Source organism: Xiphophorus maculatus, chromosome 6, assembly GCF_002775205.1.
Source record: "Xiphophorus maculatus strain JP 163 A chromosome 6, X_maculatus-5.0-male, whole genome shotgun sequence".
Taxonomy (NCBI): Eukaryota; Metazoa; Chordata; class Actinopteri; order Cyprinodontiformes; family Poeciliidae; genus Xiphophorus; species Xiphophorus maculatus.
Genome location: NC_036448.1, coordinates 5439744 through 5462721, shown reverse-complemented (window position 1 = coordinate 5462721; position 22978 = coordinate 5439744). Strand labels below are relative to the sequence as shown.

The following is a 22978-nucleotide window of genomic DNA, read 5'->3' as shown; positions in this document are numbered from 1 at the left end:
GATTAATATGAAAGTGGTTTTCTAATAATCACATTGCCATTAATCTAATGCTATTTTGTAGGAGTAGAACTTTTAAGATGATGAACAGCTTTGGCTAAACAACTAAACTGCATTTCTGCCTGAAATATAATGTAGTTTATGAATTATATTGCTTTATTACATGGTTGATTTATTTTAATGACAATGGAAAGAGTCTGAAATAAGTAAAGCAAAAATGTTAAATTATTCATCAATGTCATGACCTCTATATGACAATCTAATACTTTGACAAATATTTTGTCTTTGTAATGAGTCCGCTGTTACTCTTCTTTCTTTTTTCAAAAAAATATATTTGCCTTTAAAGTTTGCAGAGTGCATACTGGAAAACAAGGACCTGAACTTTCCATCAACAGCAGAAGCTGTTAATACCATGCGACTCAACATTTCTTCCACACTTCTCTCAGAATCAGGTATCTTTTGACATATTTTTTATTCAGTTCCTATGTGGGTGGGATACTATGTTGTGTGTAAAATCATGCACGCACAAAAAAATTGTGTTAGGTCAGCTATTTTATCTAATTAGAAATATTAAAATATTGAACTTTGCAGATGTGTGAAGTACAATCATGTCAGTGTTTATGTCAAATTCAATTAGTGAAGAACATTTCAATACACCTGGCCTTGATCTCTAATAAATAAATTACACATAACAGCCCAATAACTGCTGAGGCAAAAAACATAATCAACAAACTTAAAATTGTTCTAGGATACAATTACACTTTTCTTGAGTAGCTTTAATGTAACTTAATAAACAAAAAGGACTTGCAGTTTGTGAAAGTACAAAACTGGAATGAGATGTATTATGTGAACCATTATATTCATTACTGTGTTTTCATAAAATTAACATTTACAAAATGACAAATTTCACAAGATGTACACACATGTATATGTAGACATATTAAAATTTTCTGAATGCCATTTTTATACCTTCAGTGGCTTAAGTTGGAGAAAATTATAAAAAAAGTAAACACTAAGTGATGCTTTCTTTTACCATAAATCCCAGAAATACATTAAATACATGTGTGTTTCAATTCATGAATAGACAGACACCATGTGCGCCTGCCTAATATGCCAATATGATGTACAGTTTCTATTACTTGTATTTGTTTATGAGACCAGACATTATCAAAAAGGGATGATTAGACAACTGAGATCTACACAGAGGATTATTGTTCCACTTTCAAAAGAACACTAACAAATGGAATTATTTAAAAGAAAAAAAAAACCACAAAAAAATACCATTAAGATTATTTTATAACATTAATTTAAAGATGCGGTTTGTCAGTGGAGACTCTACAGACTCTGCAGACACTGTGGCAGTGAGGACACAGAAGATCACATGTGGGTAAGACAACAATGTAATGCAGTGAAAAATCAATTCAAGCAAACCATATACCATCCTTAAAATAGTTGCAAAGTATGTAGATATACAAAAATAAATCATAATAAAATAAATAAACACCCAAGGCAGGTAAGTGGGAAGTAGCTTAAGTTTTTTTTTTTAAGTACAGTCGTAAAACATTAAACACAGTTGCTTGTGGTCCTAGAATTTTTTTACCTCCATACATGTCAGGAACATGCTGTCATCTCCTCAAATAAAGGGCTACCAATCATATATTGATAATTAAGAAGAAGCTTTATGTTGACAAAACCCAATATCACCTTCAGTAAACAGATAAGGAACTAAAAAAAACATTCTTTATGTTGAATATTCTTTATGTTGTTATTTGACCATTTTGTATTATTTATTTACAGATCACATGTGACAGATGTAACTGGTGGTACCACCAAGGCTGCATTAAGGTCCCACAAACCGACACAGACTGCTGCTGTGCAATGTGTTTATAGATTTTATGTTTGTACCAATCTAATTCGTTAATGACTGCAGTTCAGTGGATTTTCAGTTTAAACATGTGACATAATTTTTGTTGACTTAATTGGTCTTCCAAAGATTTTTGTTATGAATATTCTTTTGTTGAAATTAATGAAAAAAAAAGTGATTTAATTTTTATGTTAAACCAAAATAAAAATGGTTTGTGCATGCTTTACATTTAGCAAAGATGCATTGTCAGATTTATTTCCTTCAGTATCCTTGCAATAGCGATAATAAAGAAATAACATTTTCTACATAATCACATTTGTTCCCTTAACTGCTGGTATGAGTTTTATATCAATAGGATGATATTTGGGGAAAATAGGTATGGCATGCAAATATCGGCAGGCTCAAATTCGATATTGCCAAAAAATGCATCCCCCTCCTAGCTTGAAAAAATAAAGAGTCAAGAGGGATTTTACCTTTTCTACATAATTACACTTATCCTCTTAGCTACTGGGATGAGTTTTATATCAATAGGATTATATTTGAGAAAAATAGAGGGGGCATGCAGATATCGGCAGGCTAATAATAGGCTCTGCCGTAAAATGCATCCCCTGCTAAAATGGAGAAATAAAGAGATAAGAGTGGAATAACTTTTTCTACATAATCACAGATGTTCTATGAATTGCTGGTATAAGTTTCATATCAATAGGATAATATTTGAGAAAAATAGAGGGGGCATGCATATTTTGGCAGGCTAATAATAGGCTTTGCCAAAAAATGCATCCCCTGCTAAAATGGAGAAATAAAGAGTTTAGAGTGAAATAACTTTTTCTACATAATCAGAGTAGTTGTATGAACTGCTGGTATGAATTTCAAAGCAATAGGATAAAATTTGAGGAAAATAGATAGGGCATGCATATTTTGGCAGGCTCGACATCCATATTGCCAAAAAATGCATCCCCTGCTAACTTGGATAAATAAAGAGTTTAGAGTGAAATAACTTTTTCTACATAATCAGAGTAGTTGTATGAACTGCTGGTATGAATTTCAAAGCAATAGGATAAAATTTGAGGAAAATAGATAGGGCATGCATATTTTGGCAGGCTCGACATCCATATTGCCAAAAAATGCATCCCCTGCTAACTTGGATAAATAAAGAGTTTAGAGTGAAATAACTTTTTCTACAAAATCACACTTGTTCTATGAACTGCTGATATAAGTTTTAAATCAATAAGATAATATTTGAGGAAAATAGATAGGGCATGCATATTTTGGCAGGCTCGACATCCATATTGCCAAAAAATGCATCCCCTGCTAACTTGGATAAATAAAGAGTTTAGAGTGAAATAGTTTTTTCTACATAATCAGAGTAGTTGTATGAACTGCTGGTATGAATTTCATAGCAATAGGATAAAATTTGAGGAAAATAGGTAGGGCATGCATATTTTGGCAGGCTCGACATCCATATTGCCAAAAAATGCATCCCCTGCTAACCTGGATAAATAAAGAATTAAAGAGGGATTTCACCTTTTCTACATAATCAGAGATGTTCTATGAATTACTGGTATGGGTTTTATATCGATAGGATAATATTTGAAGAACATGGAGAGGCCATGCATATTTTGGCAGGCTAATAATAGGCTTTGCTGTACATGCATCCCCTGCTTACATGGAGAAATAAAGAGTCAAGAGTGAAATTACTTTTTCTATACAATCACACTTGTTTTATGAACTGCTGGTATACATTTTGTATCAGTAGAATTATATTTGTGGAAAATATATAAGGCCTACACATATTGGCAAGGTAATAATTTGCTATGCCAGAAAATGCATCCCTCTGCTAACTTGAAGAAATGAAGAGTTAAGAGGGACTTCACCTTTTCTACGTAATGACACTTATTCTCTGTGCAACTGCTATACGTTTCATATCAACAATAGACAGGGGATACAAATATTGGCAGGCTCAGTCATTAAAATGCATCCCCTCTACATTAATATGCTAGACAGTTAAGCATGATATAAAATGTTCTACATAATGGGCCTCTGTTTTGTAATACTTTAAGCTAATATGATGTTAAAAGAAAAATCGGGAAATTTCAAACCAAATGCGGAGAGCATTTTCTTCAGACACGGACTGAAAAACGTTCGACTCATTTGTCTCAATAAATGTGTAAAAACCGTATTTATTTCAATTAATCTGCGATATAAAACCCACCGTTTTAAGGCTGACATGTTTAAGAAACGTGATATTGTTACGAATATCTTTAAAAGTTTCGTCTTCGGTCATATTTCAGTCCGTTTCCTCATTAAAATGCGAGAGTTTAGAAAGATGCGCGCTCCCGCGACAGGGGATGCAATTCTCGGCAGGCATGCATTTCTGGGCATAACACCGGCCCGGCCAAAATACCTCTGGGGAAAAAAAAAAAAGAGATGACTCACTTACCCAGGAGGTCCGAGCAGAACCCGACAACATCCGAAGCACAGCGGACCTCACTCGGCTCAGTTAAAGTTAGCGTTCACGATTCGACAATAAGAAGCAGCCTGAAAAAAAAAGAAAAAGAAAAAACAGTTCATCTCCAACACCTTTAGGAAACAGCTTGAATAAACTGGAAGACACTAGCCGCGTGTTTCCACTAACCATAGAACTGCGCACATTAAAATTACGAAAATAAATTCGCATGTGAAGTAAGAAAAGAACAAAAATAACTCACATTTTTCGATAAGAAAAAAAAAAGGTTGCGCTGGGATTAGGTGCTTTTACAGCCGTACCGAAATAAATAGCCAGTATTTCGCACGAGTCACGAACATGAACAGCCGGATGTTAGTACTGGCGAAAACCACGAAGAAGAAGAAGACAGCAAGTAGTCTTCTTCGTGGTTTGTAGTTAGTTTTTGTTCACCACAGCTCTCACGGCATCGTTCATAAAAAGTTGTGTGTCGTTCCAATGTGCTGACTGTAATTTCCCCAAAACGTCGCTATAGACGCTGAGGCTTGTGTCGCTCCAACGCCTGAACATGGTCAGCTCAGAATAATCTGGAACAATCAATCAAACAACTCGATACTAAGTTTGAAAACCCATGATGTCAATGAATCAAAAAATATCCAGGCAGTCAGGGGGGGGAACTGTCGTGTCACCATAAACAACAAAATGAGCCTGGATATAACTTCTGAAGATTTTAATACTCACCACAGATATGTACGCTGAAACCGGACCAAGATGGAGCAGTATATCTGTTTCACAATAAATGCTGCCAAGTTTTTTGTTAGCGGCTGATAAGAGGAGAGTGTTCATACATATGTTCTTTGGTCAGACTTGGGTTCTGGGGTTAAATCATCATGCGGACTTTTATCTGACGGATAGAAGATTAAAGAATGCCGCTGTCTTTGTTTCAGTGCCGGCCCAAGCCTTTTTTGGGGGCCCTACATCTGTGTTATATTTAAAGTTAAACCATTAGATGAATATGAATGTTTCATTTGTTCCCATTTACATTTCTGGCAACTTACTTGCTTGTTTTTCGTTGTTGTTGTTGTTTTCTTTTGCACTCACCGTTGTTTGGCCCCAGCAGGTGTATGGGATTGGCCGGCCCAGCACTTCCTCTTTAAATAGCTGTGTGACGTCACTGATTACATCACTAGGTACAACCAAATGGAGGTTTTCTTTTTTCTATTGTATTGTTTGCTTTCTTTTAAGTGACCTTTTGAGTTTCCTTGTATTAAATGTTTTATTCTGCAGACCATTTAGTTCTGCAGATCAGACGAGTTTATGAATTGGATTAATAACGTCATTCCTGCTTCTTTACAATTTGTCGTGCAGTCTGACCTGTTTTCTGCTGGTATTGTTTAATGAATTCCAGGCGTGTTGTGACGATTACAGAAAAGCCTTGATAAATTCAACCTTATGCACCTTTATTTTATGCTATTAAAATACAGTAGATCCCCGGGTTAATTTGCGAGGGCTAGGGATCACAGCTACCTGCGAATAGCCAAAATCCTCAAATACTTGACACCAATAGCATGTCAAGTATCACCGTAACCACATGTTTCAGGATCCTGAATTGTATTTTCTCTGTTGCATATTTTAGAAATGTTGCATGGAAAAAAAAAAATACAAATAAATCTGCGAATTCTTCACCGCCAATAGGCAGGAGTCAACTCTGTTACTCAGGTTGCCTGTTTGTAGTTCAACTCTCTTGTTAAAAGATTATGTCTGTCATGGCAGAGATTTATGTATTAAAACCTCTGGACAAACACAATCCAGCTAAAACTAAAGTTTTCCGCCTAAAAACCCACTTTTGGATTGTATTAAGCTACTCAGATCTATTGTTAGCTATTTGCCTGATTTTCTAACAACAATTAGCTTAAAATAGTGTGTGTGTGTGGGTGTGTGTGTGTATACACTCTGATATAACCTATGGATGTTCTATTCTACCTTTTATGGACACAGGGATAATCTAAATGGATAATCCAGGGCGGTGAACACAATTGTACCGCTTCTAAGCATGTCCACACGTTAGCATGGCCTGCCACTCTGGAATAGGTTCTGCGTGGACTTTATATTACTCCAGAGGGGCGATGCAGAGCAGGGTTAAAACCTGGAATGTTCACCATTTCCCCACAGGAAGAGGCTCGTGGAAGTCTACCGCGGCCCCACGCCCAAAATCTCCTCATCACATGCAAAGTTGGCTGCCTGCTTAAATATAACACGCCGCGTTTCGACAGAAACCACAAAGAAACCTTCACTTTTCTTTTGTGTTTTTATTAAAGACATCCTCTCTTTAATACAGCTTTATGATATAAAATTTCACATTACAAAAATATAACGTTTTTTTTGTTTGTTTTGTTCTTATAACCAAACAGAAAAAAAACAACAACCCCAGAACCGAAGGAGTCTGGTTTTGACCCGCTTCGTTCTTGGTTTTTATACAAGTTAATATTCACTTCACTGGACGCTGTTTGCCTCACACAGAAGCACGTTCTACATTTACACAGGTCTCAACGCAGAGTCATAGTGGGCATTTCTGCAGGACACAAACAGGACACACTTTACAGCAATTTACAACACGTAGTGGCACAGTGAACTTTCTGAGGCAGTCTTAGTTATTTATAAGCGAGTCTGGATATTTTAAGGCACTGGCTTCCTATATGTGCTTCACAACGGAGTCATGCAAGCACACTGCAGGTATTACATCAGGTTTATGTCATCTAGAGATTCGCCGATCAGAGTTCTGTTGTCAATCTCCAATTTTGTACAGCTTGTATCTAGGTTCTAAAATATATTAGTTAAAAACGGCTAAAATGTTCCAACGTACAGTTCCTACAGTTAAAAGTTATAATAGCAGCCTATGTTCTAGTAATATCAGTTTAAGTTGATTCTGATTTGTCACTTAATCCAACTGTTTTTAATAAAGAATTCCTGCTGTCAGAAATTAATTATTTTTAAATGAGCCATTGTACTTGGATCAGAGGCGAAGTCACACTGTGTGAGAAAGGGGTAAAACAGGAAGAAAATAACAGAGTTAACATTATGAGTTGTTTTTGGCTTGGGATCCTAGATATTACAATGGTTAGTATGATTAGAGTAGTTGGTATACTTGAAAAGGTCCAGAAGTATTAACACCAAAAGAAGTCTAGAGCAGCTAGCATCCCTCCACAGTAAATATGGCTAATCTTCAAATAGCTTCCTAATCCTTCGGTTCTTCTTTGAACTCGAGGTTAAAACATTTCACTGATACCAAACATCGCTAGCTCCATGTAACAATGTCCACATTGAAGCATGTCCAAGGCTAGCTCTGTAACCTGTTAGCCTTCTTTACAGTGCAATCCCTGACTTCTTGAGTTCCCAACTGGCCAGTCACAGGTCAGCGCATCTCTACCAACATCCCAATTATGTGATTTTACAACATAAGCTACTATAGGTATTATGTTTTTGGCATCGCATTGCAGAGATTACCATAAAATTACAATGGTTAACATGATTAGAGTAGTTAGCATACTTGGAAAAACTCACATATGTTCAAGAAGTGTTGGCAGTCTAGCCTGAATGAGCAGCTAGCATCCCTCCATTGCAAATACAGCTAACCTTAGCTTCTAAAACGTTTGGTTCTTCTTTCGACTCGTTTTAAAACATTTCACTGACACTGAACACGGCTAGCTTCGAATGACGTCCATATCAAAAATTGCCAAAGGCTAACATCTCCATGCTCACCAAGGTATTAGCCTTCGTTATGCTGTGTTCCCTGGTTGGAAAGGACTAGGTTTTTGAGTTTCCAACTGGCCAGTCACTGGTCAGTGCATCTCTACTGGCAACACATACACACATAGCTACATAGCTATAAGTGTTATAGGAAACCAATGATAAGTAACAGGTACATGTGATCAAATTGTATCAATTTGTATGCTAAAACAGGTGCCTCTTCTCTGCCACACTTTTAGGCGATGAATACTGAAATATACGACCTAACCTTAAAACACACACGCACACACACTCTGACCTAACACGTGAACACACGTCTGGCACATATAAAAGACCGTCATTTCATTAAACGGCTCAGTGGGGGCCCATCCATGCCAGCAGAATGAGGCCCACATCTAAAACCCACCCACATCGTCGCTGTATTTTCCACATAACTATAACGTCTGAGGCAACACTGAACTACACACAGAGTGAAGCTTTCCAAAAGCTTTTCAAAAAAGGTCGTTCAAGAGGTGACGAACAATACTAGAGGAAAATAGTGCTTTAAAAGTCACGCATGCAATGTCTTGTAATAAACTAAAACAATATCCTTCCTGAAATAGAGGAATTTGTATTTTTTATTGTTTATTTTTATTCTGTTCAAATATGAGTCACACAGCGAGGAGCAGGGCTACGAGTGGAGCGCACATGCTGGACAAATAAAACGCAGAAAAGCCGCACACAGCTTTGTTAGCGGCCGCCACTCGTAGGCTTTTGCTTGAATTCCGGACTTTTGCTCAGAAAAAACCCAAAAAGTTCCTCATAACAGAAGAGAAGGTCAAATACTCCTTGTGTAACAAAACAACAACAACAAAAAGGTCGTCTCACCTCCTTACACATTCACATGTCTTGTGAGATTTGGGGAAAAACATTAAAAAAGAAAAAAAAAAAAGTTCTTCAGAAAGCAAAACTTTCTTTAACTGCTTTCTGTGGTTCACTTCTGCACTTTTCAGAGTGTCCGTTTCATTCAGTAAGAACAAGTGGCTGTAGGAAAATAATAATAATAATAACAAAGGCACAGTTCTGCTCATTTCTTGCTTTCAGTCGGTTTTCAGCCTTGTTTTTACACCATGGTGAGAGGGTTGCCCTGCTCCCTGGTGTCTGCTGGAGGAAGGCAATCTTTCTTCACCGGCATCTGGGTCAAAGGGCACCATCCTCTTTTGGGCCAAAGCAAATCGGACACAAAGAAAACCTGCCAGGCAGAAGGAGAGGGAATTGTTTAAAGGTTTGCAGTTGGTCAGAAAAAAAATAAAGACGTTCTACTGCCTGTCTTGGCCTAAAAATAAAAATATAACTTTCCGGGCTATCAACAATTATTTATACTTAAAAATATATAAAATATCTAATGACACTTTTAATGATTGTGGCTAGTTATTCACTCCTAATACCTTATCTTTAACCCCGCTCGGTTTACAATTTGATGTGGACATGTTGAGCAAGCTAAAAAAAAAAAAAAAAACGTTGTTCACGATTTGTTACATTCACTTTTGATCCAGTTAAAACCGTTGCTAACTTTGTACATCTATCAATAAACAAACAATAAAAAAAAAAAAAAAGCTAACAAATATCCTCAGCATCGGAGATGTTTAAACTGGATGTTCAAACATGCAACACTTGCTGCAGTCCTCCTCCTAAACAGTAGGTGTCTCTGCTGAGAAAACAGTGCTACCACTCCAGCGCATGTGGTCCCAGAAAAAGTACTACAGGAAGTAAATAATGAATTTCCAAGTTTAGCTACGTACTTTTAACATCTTCATCCTTTTTAGCTCGTCTTTGAAGTCAAAAACAAGAGACGCGAGGCTTAAAGGATCGTTTTGTAACAGTTGTCTTTAGCTAACTGTAGCTACGTCTTGATACGACTTTACTGTTTGCTGCTACCCTCTAAAAGTCCTAGGAAATAATTATAATAACTATTTTTGGTTATTTTTTAACAAGTAAAAAACAACAACAGAATGTTGGAAAAAAAAACCCCAAAAAACCTAGTACAGAAATAAACAATATTTAACCAAAAGGTGTAGGCAGAGGAACAGGCTTATTATACCTTCAATTTTTTAAAGCATCAACCAAATCAAAGCAGCAGAATCTTTTCTGTATATTTTTCTAAAACACGTCTCCAGGGAATTTCAGATAAGTCTGTAGAATAACTCATAAAAGAAAACATAATCAAACCCTATTTTATTATACTTTTTTTTTTTATTTAGAGATTGAAAACCAGTTTTATGTCCTCACAACAATTATTCCACAGCTGAATCCCTCTAACTGAAGTACATTTGTTTTTAATATTTGTCCTTACTGACTTTTAAGTTTTTTAAACAAACCCTTCACTTTTAAGTCATAAATTGTTTCTTTAATTTCTAACCACTTCTGCATACATATTGGAACGAGTTTATCATAGACTTTGTACAAAGTCACTGCTGTTCTGAGCTCTACAAAAACAAACAAAATCATAAGGTATGCGGTGTCAGAAATATTTCATCAGATGAAAATGATATATTTCCTCTGCTGCTATAATTGGGACGGCTTTAAAGAAGAGTGTGACGGCTTACGATGGAGACGGCCACCAGGGCGCCCTGAAAGAACCCGGCCAGGACATCGGCGGGGTGGTGCTTGTGGTCGGACACCCGGGTCAGGCCAGTGTAGAAGGATATCATGATGAGGGCGAACTGGGTCAGCGGACGCAGCAGGCGGGCTCCGTTCCAAGTTAAGCGAGACTGCAGGTAAAACTGTAGACCAAAGGAAGTGAGATAAAAAAAATATTTATTTTTTTTAAAAGTTATTGAAGAACAGAACGAGTAAAAGGACGAACGTCTAGAAACTCACCACTAGGTAGAGCATGGTGTACATGGAGAACGACGCGTGTCCAGATAAGAATGACTTCCTGAGGAGAACGTTTATCAGTTAGCATCGAAGCGCGTAACAAATGTCCAAACCAAAGGCATTTGCTTGTGGGTGACTGAGCCATGGGTTAGCACACCATACCTAGCCTCTTCTACTTTGCTCTCTGACCCTAGACATGTGTACTCCGTGATGTAGCCCAGGGAGCAGTTGATGGTGGAGAAGTCAGGCTTGCACACGTCGATGAAGTGTGGCCGCAGGCGGCCTAGCGTCACCTTGGCGATGTTGGTGAAGGACAGGCTGATGGCACAGCCAAAGAGGAACACCCCAATCTGTTTGTAGAAAGCAGCAAAGTAGGGGTTCCCGACAAACGACTTGGATTCCTTGGTCAGAAAGAAGATCCTGAAGCTTTCACCTATTATGATCTGAGAGAAGAGAGAGGAAGCGGATGTCGGTGAAACGGCTTTTGTGAAGTTATCGTGTGCTATTGAAGAATGGTGGACATTCCGCTCTTTGCCGTTTTGCCTCTTTGTTGTTTCGTAGTTTTGGTGGTTTCCTACCAGACCCTTTTTGGGTCCGAAATGGAGAACATTTTAAACCAACTCTGCATTAACGCAGACCAGGCAGGTGGACATTTCCTACCTGCTTTGGCAACAATTTAAAGTCATTTTCTATGATCTGCTCAAAGGGTAGTGTAAAGAAATGTGGACATATGGTTTGATTGGTACTAATTTGTCATATATCATCAGACTGAACCAGCCTAAACATTAATTAGAACCAAAACTAATCACTGACTGGTAATTGAGACAAGCCTTGGGGTTGCTTGAGTATCAATTATATGTTTTAATTTGTTAGCATTTTATGTAGGTCTTTGATAGACTAGAACACAGTACTGGGAGTTTTCTATGCATCAGGGCTGCTGATTTGCCGAACATCTCTACTCCATTATACTCTTCCTCTAAGAGAAAACAATGAAAGAACCCCCACTGAACATTGACCAATGGAGGGAACAGAGGGGGACAATCAAGGGTAGATAAATATTCATGACTCAAAACAGTTGTCCAAGCTCAAAAACGCCTTCCCTGCCCCTAACCTCATCTTCCTCTGTTGTCTTCAAGCTATTTACAATTGAAGCTGTGGAGGAGTGAGAGACAGATGGGGGAGGGGGGACAGAAGGTACAGAATGACAAGAAGGGAGGATGGAATGGCAAAGAAGATATGCTAATACGATTGAAGGAACAAGAAGTGTTGCAAGTAAGGGAGGAGAGGCAGAAAAGTGAGAAAAGGAATGAGGAGGAGAGTAGGGTTGGGGGGAGTCACTGCTGGTTCTAATCAAGGAAATGCTGAGCTAGGCGACGTGTCTGATTGGCGGTGGCCAGATTCCACCAGGCGCATGTTTGTTTTTCCCCCCGCACAGGCGGTCTTTCTGAAAACCCGGACGTCTGGCTGTTTTCACGTCAGCATCTCGAATTCATCGCGCATTCTTCCAAGGAGGGGTGAGGGCGAGCCTCGCTCTGGAACACACTGGAGATTTAACAAGCAGAGAAAAAAAAGAAAAGGCGTTGTTTCCACCACACAGGCCTTTAGAGCCAGCTGCCGCTACCCCAGCTGGGGGAAAGACAACACATCTGGTTCCTCTTGTGCAGAAGGTTTTCACTGAGCAAACAGATGAATCGAGTTGCTTGGTAATGGACGCGCAGCGCCTCCAGAAAGCCGTCGCGCCCCTTGAACTTCTTCCACATTTGGTCACACTACAACCACGAAATTTGTTGGATTTTATTGGGAGTTTACGTCTACTCAGGAGGAAATGGGAGTCCAATTGTGTCTAATTTAATCTTTATAAATCCGGTCATTCTGCAAAGGCCTAAAGAACCTCAGTGGACAGGGATATGGTTGTGATGCTTAAAACAGAGCTGGGTTATAAAAGACAATATTTTAGTAGGTCTGAGCCATGTGGAGGAGCGGCAAAGATTCACAGAATATTTAGGAGACTCTGTTGACTGGACAGCTATTATTTGCCCACTTCCTGTACGGATGAGTGGCTTTCCTTCCAAAGGGAAACGGAAGCTGGTCAGAGATGGTTTGAGAGAGAAGTCCATTCGGCGTCTGCAACACGGCGACAATGTGAAAATGTTACCATAACGGAGAAAAAAACAAACAAAAAGCTGATTTGCTATTTGGACAAAAGTGACGGCATACTGTTTCTACTTTCACCCTGATAAAGGCCAGCATAAATTACATAAATTACAAAAAGGCCACGACCTCTTGGTCCCCCCCCCCCAGCTCTCCACCTCGGAGCAACGAAGCACTAAATACGTTTGCTTTTTCTTCTGCTTCACAAAACACAAATGTTGGCCAGAGCTCTCTAGGGGGGCGTTGGAGATGGATCCAAAAGTCATGTATTGCTGGGGGAAAATGAAATATATGGCCATTTTATTATTATTTTTTTTTCTTGTTTGGGGCCCTCACCACAATTCCACCCCGGCAATTATGGTGTTTAACCAAACAACCATTGCGTCAACCGTAATTACACAGCCTGCCGGCTCCTTCTCACCCCTGTGGCTTTAGGTCTGAGCAGTACTCTGCTCTTGGGGGGGGAGGTGAAGGGCAGGGTACACAACACATGCACCCTCAGCCGTGAGGCAACGCGGTGAAAAATGGAGATTTTATGTGAGGTATAACATTTAACTTTTTAAACGGGCCCTATATTTGGGGGGGGGGGGAGTGCTGCGGGAATCTGTTTGCACACAAACGACCCATCTGTGGTTGTGAATGCATTACTCTGTGGCTACCGAGGTGTTGGGGGGGGGGGGGGGGGGGGGGGGGGGGGGGGCAGGAGGTGGGTGTTTTGTAAGCAGTAACTACACGCTTGGGCAGGCTCCGTCTACTCGCCACGGTCGCTGCCGAGTTCTTACAAACGTCGCTGGAGTTTAATTTCGGTTTCCATGTAGCGGCTGAGTCCTAAAGTACGAGTTGTTGTCCTTAAATGGAAAATATAAATAAAATTTGTAATTTCTTTCAACTTTCTTCTGTATTGCTGTATCTGTCAAGAGCAGCCTGGTGCGAGACGCTCGAACAAAACTGCACGAGTTCCAACAGTAATGAGTTTAATCACCAGACTCTGGGTCGAAGATGCTCGGCTGTCTCTCAGGAGATTCCTCCAAACTACTCCAAACTTCACTTCACTGTGAAAGTCCTAATCACTTTAGTCATCTTGCTTCCTCTCCAGGGAAATCTCGGGAGAGAGTGTTGTCGGTTCGTTCTTATCTGGAACGCTCTGGAGGCAGCGGCTCTGGCTGATGGCCCGGGTGTGGAGAAGAGTCGCATCAGTCATCGTTCAGGATCATTTTGGTTTGTTCCCTCAAAGCCCCGAAACGGGAGGTAAAAGTTCCAAACGTTGTTTGAAGTAAGCGTGTTTATGCCTGTATTGTTAGCGTGTTAAACAGGTTGCACAAGTAGTAAGATGATATGCGTTTGTTCTTTTGTTTTAAACAATGCTTGTTTGGAATAAATCCTAAATTGTTGGATAGTTTTAGTTTTATGAAGATTAACACATGTGTCTTACTTTAATGGCATGTTCTCTCGTCCTTCTCATTTTCAAGGGAATCCTATTCCCATCATATTTATGTATTGGAGTAACAATGCCTCATTGATTACTCATTAAAATGCCTTTGACACTTTAAAACCTAAAGAGAAGGACAAAAATTTAAATGTTTTACAATTTGTTCATTAGTGCCAATAATTGTGGAATCAGTAATCTGGTCACATAAAAATGCATTTCTAATAATTTGATGCTTTTAAATTTGTTGGAATATGTTATTTTCAATGTGATACGGTTCCGTAGTAAGAAGTTGTTTTTACTACGTTCCTATAAAAACTGTGGATTGAGCTGCAGGCACGCTTTGAGGCAAACATGAACAGCTGTAGCCGATTGGACGGTTTGCATATGTTTAAATCATTGTTGTAGACAGAAGACATAAAGTAGCATCAACTGCAAAAAATAATAATAATAATAATAATAATAATAATAAAAGATTAGCATGAGAATTCACATGGCTGCCACAGGTGCTGCTAGTACTTGTGAGCGGCGCTGAAACCCGAGGAGTGAAGATGACATTAGTGATGAGAGTGAGGTGACTTACAGAGAGGATGCTGATTAGAATGCCTGTCGCGCTAAGCAGAGTGTCGCTAACGATCTCTCCGCTTTTGGCCGGGTACCTGATGGATTCATCGTCGCAGTAAAACCCTCTACGGTACGGCTGAACAGCGGAGGTCTCAATGACCAAGAAAGGCAGGCCGGCTAGCGTGTAGAGAGGCGAGTGAGTGGCACAGAGAGGACGGAGAGGAGGCAGGGAAGGGAAGGAATGGGAAGAGAAGGGAAGGCAACGGGGAGGACGGGACGGGTGGGTGGGTGGGTGAGAGAGAGAGATGGAGGTGCTAGGTTAATGACACGCAAATCAGAGGCTGCGGTGGCAAGCAGGGGATGACAAGAGAACATCTGGAGCTGGCTCAGTTCGTTCTGTGGCTGTTATCTGTGACTAACAAAGTAATGACTGCTAATTGGCCAGTTATTTACTGAAGGATCCGACTCGGGGTTATAGTTCAGTCTGTCAACTGAAGACTGAGGATGCTTTACCTTACAGCTGGTTTTGTTTTCTGTAATGAATCACCCTGCTGAGCTGAATGTTTCTAAGAGGCTCTCATTACCATTTTATGAGGGAAATTTGAAAAATAATCTGCAAATTTCAGCATGTGGTTTTGTCTCAGGACTGAAAGGTTATTGAAAGTCTGTCACTGTAATGATAGTAAGCAGCAAGTTGGGCTCAGAAATGGCCTCATTAAAGTAAAAAAAAAAAAAAAACCCTAATAGTATTGATGAGTTTGAATCAGTGGGAATCCATCTGCTTAGTAAAAACATTTAGTAAATCGCTTTAAGATGCACATCTTAAGTGTGGAAAATTAAACCACATGGAGAAAATTCCATTATTGTAGGATCCAAAGTTGTGCGATTTAAGCTTGCCAGCTAGTTTCAGCTGTTTGAGACCCTTATAGCAAGAAGGGAAGTGGCTCTAGAGTTGAAAACTTGAGTCGAATCATAAACACTTTACTGACTGAGCATTTTGAGTAGCTAGAGAAAAAAGAATGGGAAGTGATATTAAACATTTGCTAGCAAAGTCGGAATACCCCAGTGGTTAACGGTTAGCTGCTAACGACACTAGTTGGTGTCAGCTTCTCTGGTTCAAAACCTTAGTTTTACACAAAATGTTTTAAAACACAATTTGAGATTTATAAAAATGTTTCTTTGGAATTAGTCTTTAGCTAATTCTAATGAATTAGCTAAAATTTCCATAGTAAATTAGCTATTCTAAAAAAAAGCAATTAGCTAGCCAGAATAGATTCAAATACTACGATATTACACCTGACCTACAGCAGATCATTCTGCACTGATTAGACCCTTTGAAACACATTTTATTAGCTGTCAAACCTTCACTCTGTTGGTAAAAATAAAAATACTTTCTCATTTCATAACCCTAATATAAGGATTTATCATAATGTCCCTCTTTCTTTCTTTTTTTAACAAATTCTCTTCTTGTAGGACTGTAATTTGAATGTCTTAGGTTTAAAAATATTGTTAGGAAAAACAAGAGTTTTTAAAAAATATTTCAATTTGGGACAATTCATATTTTTAGATATTTTGCTTTATGAACAAACAGCCAATTTTGTGTGCGTTTGGTAAAGTGAATGTACACTAACGGCAGCCTGAAGGCCGGGATTTGAATCAAACAGTCCACAGTGGAAACTGGCGGACAAGTAACGAGCTGCATACATGATTTGCAGTCAATGGGACATAACCACCGCGTGCGACTCAGAGCCCGTGAAAGCCGTCAAATCGGTGTGGGATTGGGGGAAAAAAATCCAGCCACTGGCGAACTGAGCGCGCTCCAACACAGGCTTCCCCTCGTCCTCCTGCTTTTACCACACCAGGACTTACAGAGAACACGGGCAGAGTGAAGCCCACAGATGCGAGTACGGAGGTGGGCACCGTGCTGTTCTTAAAGGGAAGTCTGATGCTCTCGTCGTCACAGTAGAACCCCCTCTGGTAAGGCGGGAAGACAGACTTGTGCAAAAGCACGGCGACAAGAGCCACTGCATGGTTGGACAGATACATGAGTGCAGGTGAGGCAGGTTTTTTTTTCCAGGACACATATATACATACATTTAAGAAAACGCTTAACATAGCAGAAAAAATACAAACCGCTTTCAGGAGTTCCGAGGACAGCATCTTCATGAGTTTAACTGAACACCATTGCAATTAAAATAAGAACATTTATTTTGTCCTCTTGTTCCCTTCGTTTCAATGAGAGCGCAATGAAAATGCTGAAGTACCAGTTTTCCCAAAACTCTGTGGAAGAAGGAAGTGGAAAAGCTTTTCCTTCAAGCATAACATTGCACAAATTGAGATTGTGAAAATAAAATTTCTGATTATTGGAAACACGCCAATTTCAAAAGAAAAGAAAACCTTTTGAGCTAGGATGAGGTGGATTTTGGCCATATTGAGATTTATCTATCCTTAGTCATATATTCGTCAGCCAGCTGCAACAACGAAGAGGACAGAAAGTAGCAGGACGATGGTACTTTTTCTTTTTTGGGGCAATATCCAATGCTCTTTTGTAAAACCACCAAATACAATTTCCCCAAAATGTCACATATGTAGCCGCTCCCAAGTATAAATCCATGCATGGTTATGAATTTGTGAAACTGCGCTATTTTAACCCATGGCAGCTATCCTTCCAGTCTCTAACACAGAACTATGTCAAATTTTTGCTAAACCGGAAAAGACAAAAAAACAACAACACAACCAAAGCAGCTTGAGTGGCGCCATCTTTCCAGCCGCAGCTTTGAAGTAGACCTTAAAAGGGCCTTTTGAAGACGCCTTGGGGGTGTTTGTGTCTGATTGATTTAGTGTCTTTCACCACTTGAAGTAGTGAAAAGATCTGTTCTTATCTGCTGACAACAAACAGAGCGGGTGTAACTTAGCCAAGAGCCAATAAGGACAGCTTATTTCCTCGATCTCAAGAGGCAGCGATGGAGGACTTTGATATCCGGGGGTAACTGAGGTACCCAGGAGAGGCCTTCAAATCTCAAGACAGAATAGGGAAAATATGCTTTCACTTCACTTCAAAGTGGCAATGGGCTTTCAAGTCGGCTGCGATCTGGAGATATAAAGAAAAACAAGCAGACTGCCGGTGTTGGGAAAGGTGGCAGGGGGAATTTCTTAGACTGAATGTCAACACATGCTTGACTTGCTGATATACCCACTCAATTACACCCCCCCCCCCCTACACACACACACAGAGCTGCTAAGTTGTGGTTTTCAAGGTCCAGCTGGGCCGAGTTCAGGTTACAGAGAGTTCTGGCGCTCTGGGAAATCCAGAATGCCGCTCGGCCCTCCACATTCAGCAGGGTTCACGTTATTAACTTTCAGCCGCTCTTCAAACAAATACCTACGCCGGAGCGACATTCCGCTCTGAAGCTGTACCGGTGGAAAAAGAAAAGAAATCGGGCGGAACGTCTTAATGGGCCTGTAGCTGTCAAAACATGCCGCGTTTTACAGTGCGCTTAATCCTGAATGTCAAATCCCCCACGGTTTGGTTTATCTGTCTCTGAAGAGAACAACACAGGAGGATATCCAGACTGCTGATATGACGGAGAAAAGACCTCTGCAACCCCTTTAAACCCATTCACTCAGACTAACCACAAGCCCAGAGGCGTTCGGAGGGCAGAGACTCGAAGAGAAGAAAAGTCTGGCAAACGCATTGATGAATTCACAAGTCCGTGGCTTTTAAATGAACCTTAAAATGACCAAGCGCAGTAGACGACTTCTGGGAAACAGGGCGAAGGGAGGAAAAATGACAAGAAACAGAAGGTCGCAGTCAGATCCCGGCTTCCAGACATTCGGCTGTTTTTGCTTCTCCCTCCTGACTCGGGTGCCATGACCCCTCGCATCCGCCTGACACTGCAGCATCAGCAGTGAGCACGGCTTCTTGGGATTTTCCCCTCCCACCCTCTTCAGTCGAGCCCGCATGAAACATCAGAGGGCGGTGGAGAGCGCCGGCCGCGCCAACGTCAACACCTGTCAGCAGGTGTGGGCAAGTTTTCCGGCATTAGCTCAACGTTAAAGACAACAGGAGCGAGAGAAAATGCTGAGAAGCTGGATTTAAACGGCAAAGAAAAAAAGTTCAGTTCTTCATGTCAGCATCGGCTGTTCTCTGACAAGTTTGGTTACTTCAACCAGGAGTTCTACCTAGTCATGGGTCAACAACCGGAAATTAAAAGACGGCAACTCACTGGGATTATTAAAGGTTACCATTTAAAACTAAAATTGGAAAGTTAGCATGTCTGTTAGCCCAACTAATTAACAAGTAAATATAAGCTTGTCTGAGTTGGGTTCCTCTATAACCCCCCATTCAGATTATCTTTTTGTTCAGAGATCTACATGTTTTTGGCGTCAACTAAAATGTCCTGATAAAACATGAGGGTTAGAAGAAGACCAACCAATAATTTATACGCCACAGTATAGTCATTAACCTGGAGCCACTGTGAACTGAAAGCAATTTGCGTTTGCTTAAAGGATTGGATGCATGAGTATTGTGATGCAAAGTTCAGAGCTGTCTTATGCTGATGAATGCTACGATTAGTAAGCCACGCCCCTTTGGTTCTGCAACCGCAGCTCCATGCTATGTAAGTCCTCAAAGCCTGACATCTCAGAAATATTCTATTAAACCCCGCTATAATTAATATTTTACATCTTAAGCACCAGCAGATGTAACTGTTGCTTTTCCGCTTTAAATCAAAGCAAGTTAATCATGTTAAACATTTATATTTTTGTCTTCAGGTATGTTTTCTGTTGGCCCAACCCTCGTCTCGACATAAAACAATCAAACGTTGAGGGGTGTTGTTGGGTTTTTCAGCACCGCGCCAGGTTCTTATATCTGTGGAAAATGCTCAACATGTGCTGGAGGCGTTCAGCAAAACACCAAGATGTGACTGTAAAAACAAACATTTTCCACTTGATTGCTTGCAGTCTGCGGTGGAGTGCGTGAACATGTCTGAGCCCTACACACACACACGCCCACACACGCAAATGCATCCATACACACAATGACGTGGCTGTTTTTGAACTTTCAAGCTGTGCCTTCAAATAACCAGTTATACCAGCGCTGAGTCTGAGGTAAACCTTCACTCATGTTTCCACGGCGTACGGGGAAACAAAATGAGCCAAACGAGTTTGATTGATAGAAATCACATGGATAGAAATGTCACCTGCTGGTGACATTTTTCTGGCGTACAAGTTTTGTTTCTTCAGGTGTACAATGAGAGACGTTTTAATCAGCTACATGGTGTGTTCCTCAAGTGACGGTTCTGAGTTGTCTGGTTAAAACCAGGCTGTGTAGACAGGGAGTAAAAAAACAAAAACAATCCCTAAAAGAGAAACATTTTGAATTTGCCAACTAATCTTTCAAGATCTTTTTCAACTGACAAACTTCATAAATGTTTAATGGTATGAGTATCTTTGCTTGCATGTTTGACTTATTAGCCATCCACTTGAATGCCATTAGGGGGTTAACTGGGAAACACTATATCCACCTTCCGCAGTCTAATGTAAACTGAAATGTTTCCTGTCGGATCCGAGTCAGGATGACGTTTTCCTGTCAGAAAACTCTCATCTTTACTGAAACCAATGATCTACAAAGAGCAGGGGCGCCGGAGCGCCGTAAAACGCCCAAATAACGTCCTTGGAGGCAGGAGTAACTGCGCCGAGAGCGGACCCGGGAGATTGCTAGTTGTGGCCCACAGTTTCCTACTTGCGGTCAGACTCTAACCCGACATCTTTAGACAGAAACACACTGCTGGTTTGTTGACAAGTTTCTCTCTGTTAAGTTTATGGAACAAATGATACAAATGATGGGGATTTACCCTCCACAGAGATGAAAACTAGCCTGACTCTAAACATAGCACATGAAAAAAAAAAAAAAGAAAAAAGATTACTTTCTACAAGATTGTAAAACAGTCAGTGGATTTGCCAGGAAAATGGAACAGCGTTATTTATAACATTTGACTTACAACTGCAGCTTCACTCTGACATTTCAACACGTTACGGACATATGGTTACATCAAGCATCAATTAGTATTAAGGACGAGGTAAGTCATTTTAATTTCTAAAATGTTTCCGCATCAAAAACTAAATCTACCAGCAGCTGCTGTGAGATTTTTAACACCCACATTGGTCTGGTAAATAACCACTTAAGCCAGACGCACAGCGTGTAGTTCAGCAGATGTTCACATCTGAAGCATTCCTGTTGCTGTGAGGAATTTGAGCCATTCTGGGGGAAAAAAAGAAGTCAAAAACAGAGGTTCGTATGGTTACAGGTGTGGGTGGAGAGGGAAGAAATGCTGGAACAGTTCATTAGTGGGTTTCCTCTAAGCCAAGCGCATTTTCAGGAACCGATTAGAAACAGAACACAAGGAACTCATGTAACATTTGGAAAAGATAAAAAACAGATTATTTCGTGGGTTAAACAAGAGCTTCTGAGTCTGAGACTGGAGTTTGGTTTTAATTTGCAGCTGCTTCAAGACCCACAATTATGCACCAATCACAACCTTTATCGCAATTTACAACTGGAACTAAATATCAGCCGTTACAATATATTAAAGTGAAGCACTTTAAAGTCAAAAATGTGATGGCTGAATCACATGTATTTCCCATTATTCATACACTATCACTTGTAAACGTGTTCTTTCAAAATGCAATTATTCAGGATGGTCAATTAAATCCCTGTTGTTGGAAAAGATTTAAGAAGTTTCTCTTTACTTCTGAGGTTGAAAAAGGCAGAGAAATAAAACAACTCAGAACTCAAATATTCAACAATATTTGACTATTACCCAATCTGTTATATGACTTGTCAAATTTATGCGCTTAATTATGTGGGTTTGACTAGGGGATATTAAGCCGTCATATTTCATTAGGGTTGACTGACCCAGCTGCCAAGTAGGGCGGGGCAAGAAATGTATATATACAACGGTAGACATGTGATTAATATCAAAATAATATCCGTCAGATATACTGAGTAATATCACTGAACTCCGAACTAGAACCGAACAGCATTCTGGGAATCTATCGGCCAGCTAAACAAGATTGGTGGCGTCAACTAACTCCGTCTTTGGTTACCTAGCAACAACCTGTTGAATAGCAGCAACGGTTTCAGGTGTTGCCACCCTGCCTCATAACTCCTTAAAAAGAGAAAATTAAAATAAAATAAAAAAACAACTGCTGGAATAGAAAGTAGAAAATGAGTACAACAGCTGGAGAGGAAACTGTGGAAAAGTCATGTAACCAGTTTGGCAGTATTAAAACAAAACGTTGATTAATAACTACTGACACCGACTGATAAGAAGCGCTTGCCTCGTGATACTTTTTTCAGCCATAATCACCCAATACGTTTGCTTGAATCGGCAGATTTAATAGTTGATGTTACAATTACAACATATTTTAAACTTTCATTACATCACACGGTCACGCGACGCTGCTGTAGTATCACACGCTGTATATGAACAGTAGTAAATGTGAGCTGGGCTTACCTAAGAACAAGCAGAAGAGATCCACGGCGACCAGCAGCTTTCTCCGGCTGCGGTTTGGGCAGATACTGCTGCCCAGTGAGCTCTTCGTGTCGGCTGCCATGATCTTCACACAGCGTTGCATTTAAAACCCCTTTATCTACGCAACTCTAGTCGAACGGAGGTTGTTGCTTTTCAAAGATCGTCTCGAGCCGCTCAGCGTGAGTCAGTTGGGCTCGCGCGCTGGGTTCTCCTCTCACTTTTTAAACAGTCAGTACTTTTTTACCCCCCCCCCGGACTTTCTACGACTACAGTTCGGCGCTTTCTTCTGTTCTCGCCATCCTTTCTTCTCTTCCTTTTGGCTGTTTCAAGTCTGACAGGCTCCTAAACCACGCCCCTCTCCAACCCTCCCCCCCCCCCGCCCCGTTTTCCCCAAT

The 22978-nt window shown here is 40.2% G+C and overlaps 1 protein-coding gene across 3 annotated transcripts; it reads right to left on the bottom strand.

Moving 5' to 3' along the window:
* Positions 1–6598: 6598 nt before the first annotated feature.
* On the bottom strand, positions 6599–22922 carry LOC102228480 (phospholipid phosphatase 3-like). 3 transcript variants are annotated; one of them, XM_023335096.1, is made up of 6 exons: positions 22566–22919; positions 15068–15225; positions 11070–11350; positions 10911–10968; positions 10637–10813; positions 6599–9282 (listed from the first exon to the last, which is right to left on the bottom strand). In XM_023335096.1, exons 1-6 carry the CDS (start codon positions 22684–22686, stop codon positions 9154–9156), a joined length of 924 nt encoding a protein of 307 aa, XP_023190864.1. In that variant the 5' UTR covers positions 22687–22919; the 3' UTR covers positions 6599–9153. The 3 variants fall into 3 exon arrangements, with proteins under 3 accessions (XP_023190864.1, XP_005811074.2, XP_023190865.1); XM_005811017.3 differs by lacking the exon at positions 15068–15225 and adding an exon at positions 16918–17072 and having other exon boundaries at positions 22566–22918; XM_023335097.1 differs by lacking the exons at positions 6599–9282; positions 15068–15225 and adding an exon at positions 16918–17072 and having other exon boundaries at positions 10613–10813; positions 22566–22922.
* Positions 22923–22978: the final 56 nt, after the last annotated feature.

Coding starts and splice junctions, on each gene's coding strand:
- LOC102228480 (XM_023335096.1), bottom strand. CDS start 22,686: ATGCAACGCTGTGTGAAGATCATGGCAGCCGACACGAAGAGCTCACTG. Junction 15,226..22,565: donor TCTCTTCTGCTTGTTCTTAG/GTAAGCCCAGCT, acceptor TCTACACGCTAG/CCGGCCTGCCTTTCTTGGTC. Junction 9,283..10,636: donor CCCTGGTGGCCGTCTCCATC/GTAAGCCGTCAC, acceptor TCTGCCTGGCAG/GTTTTCTTTGTGTCCGATTT.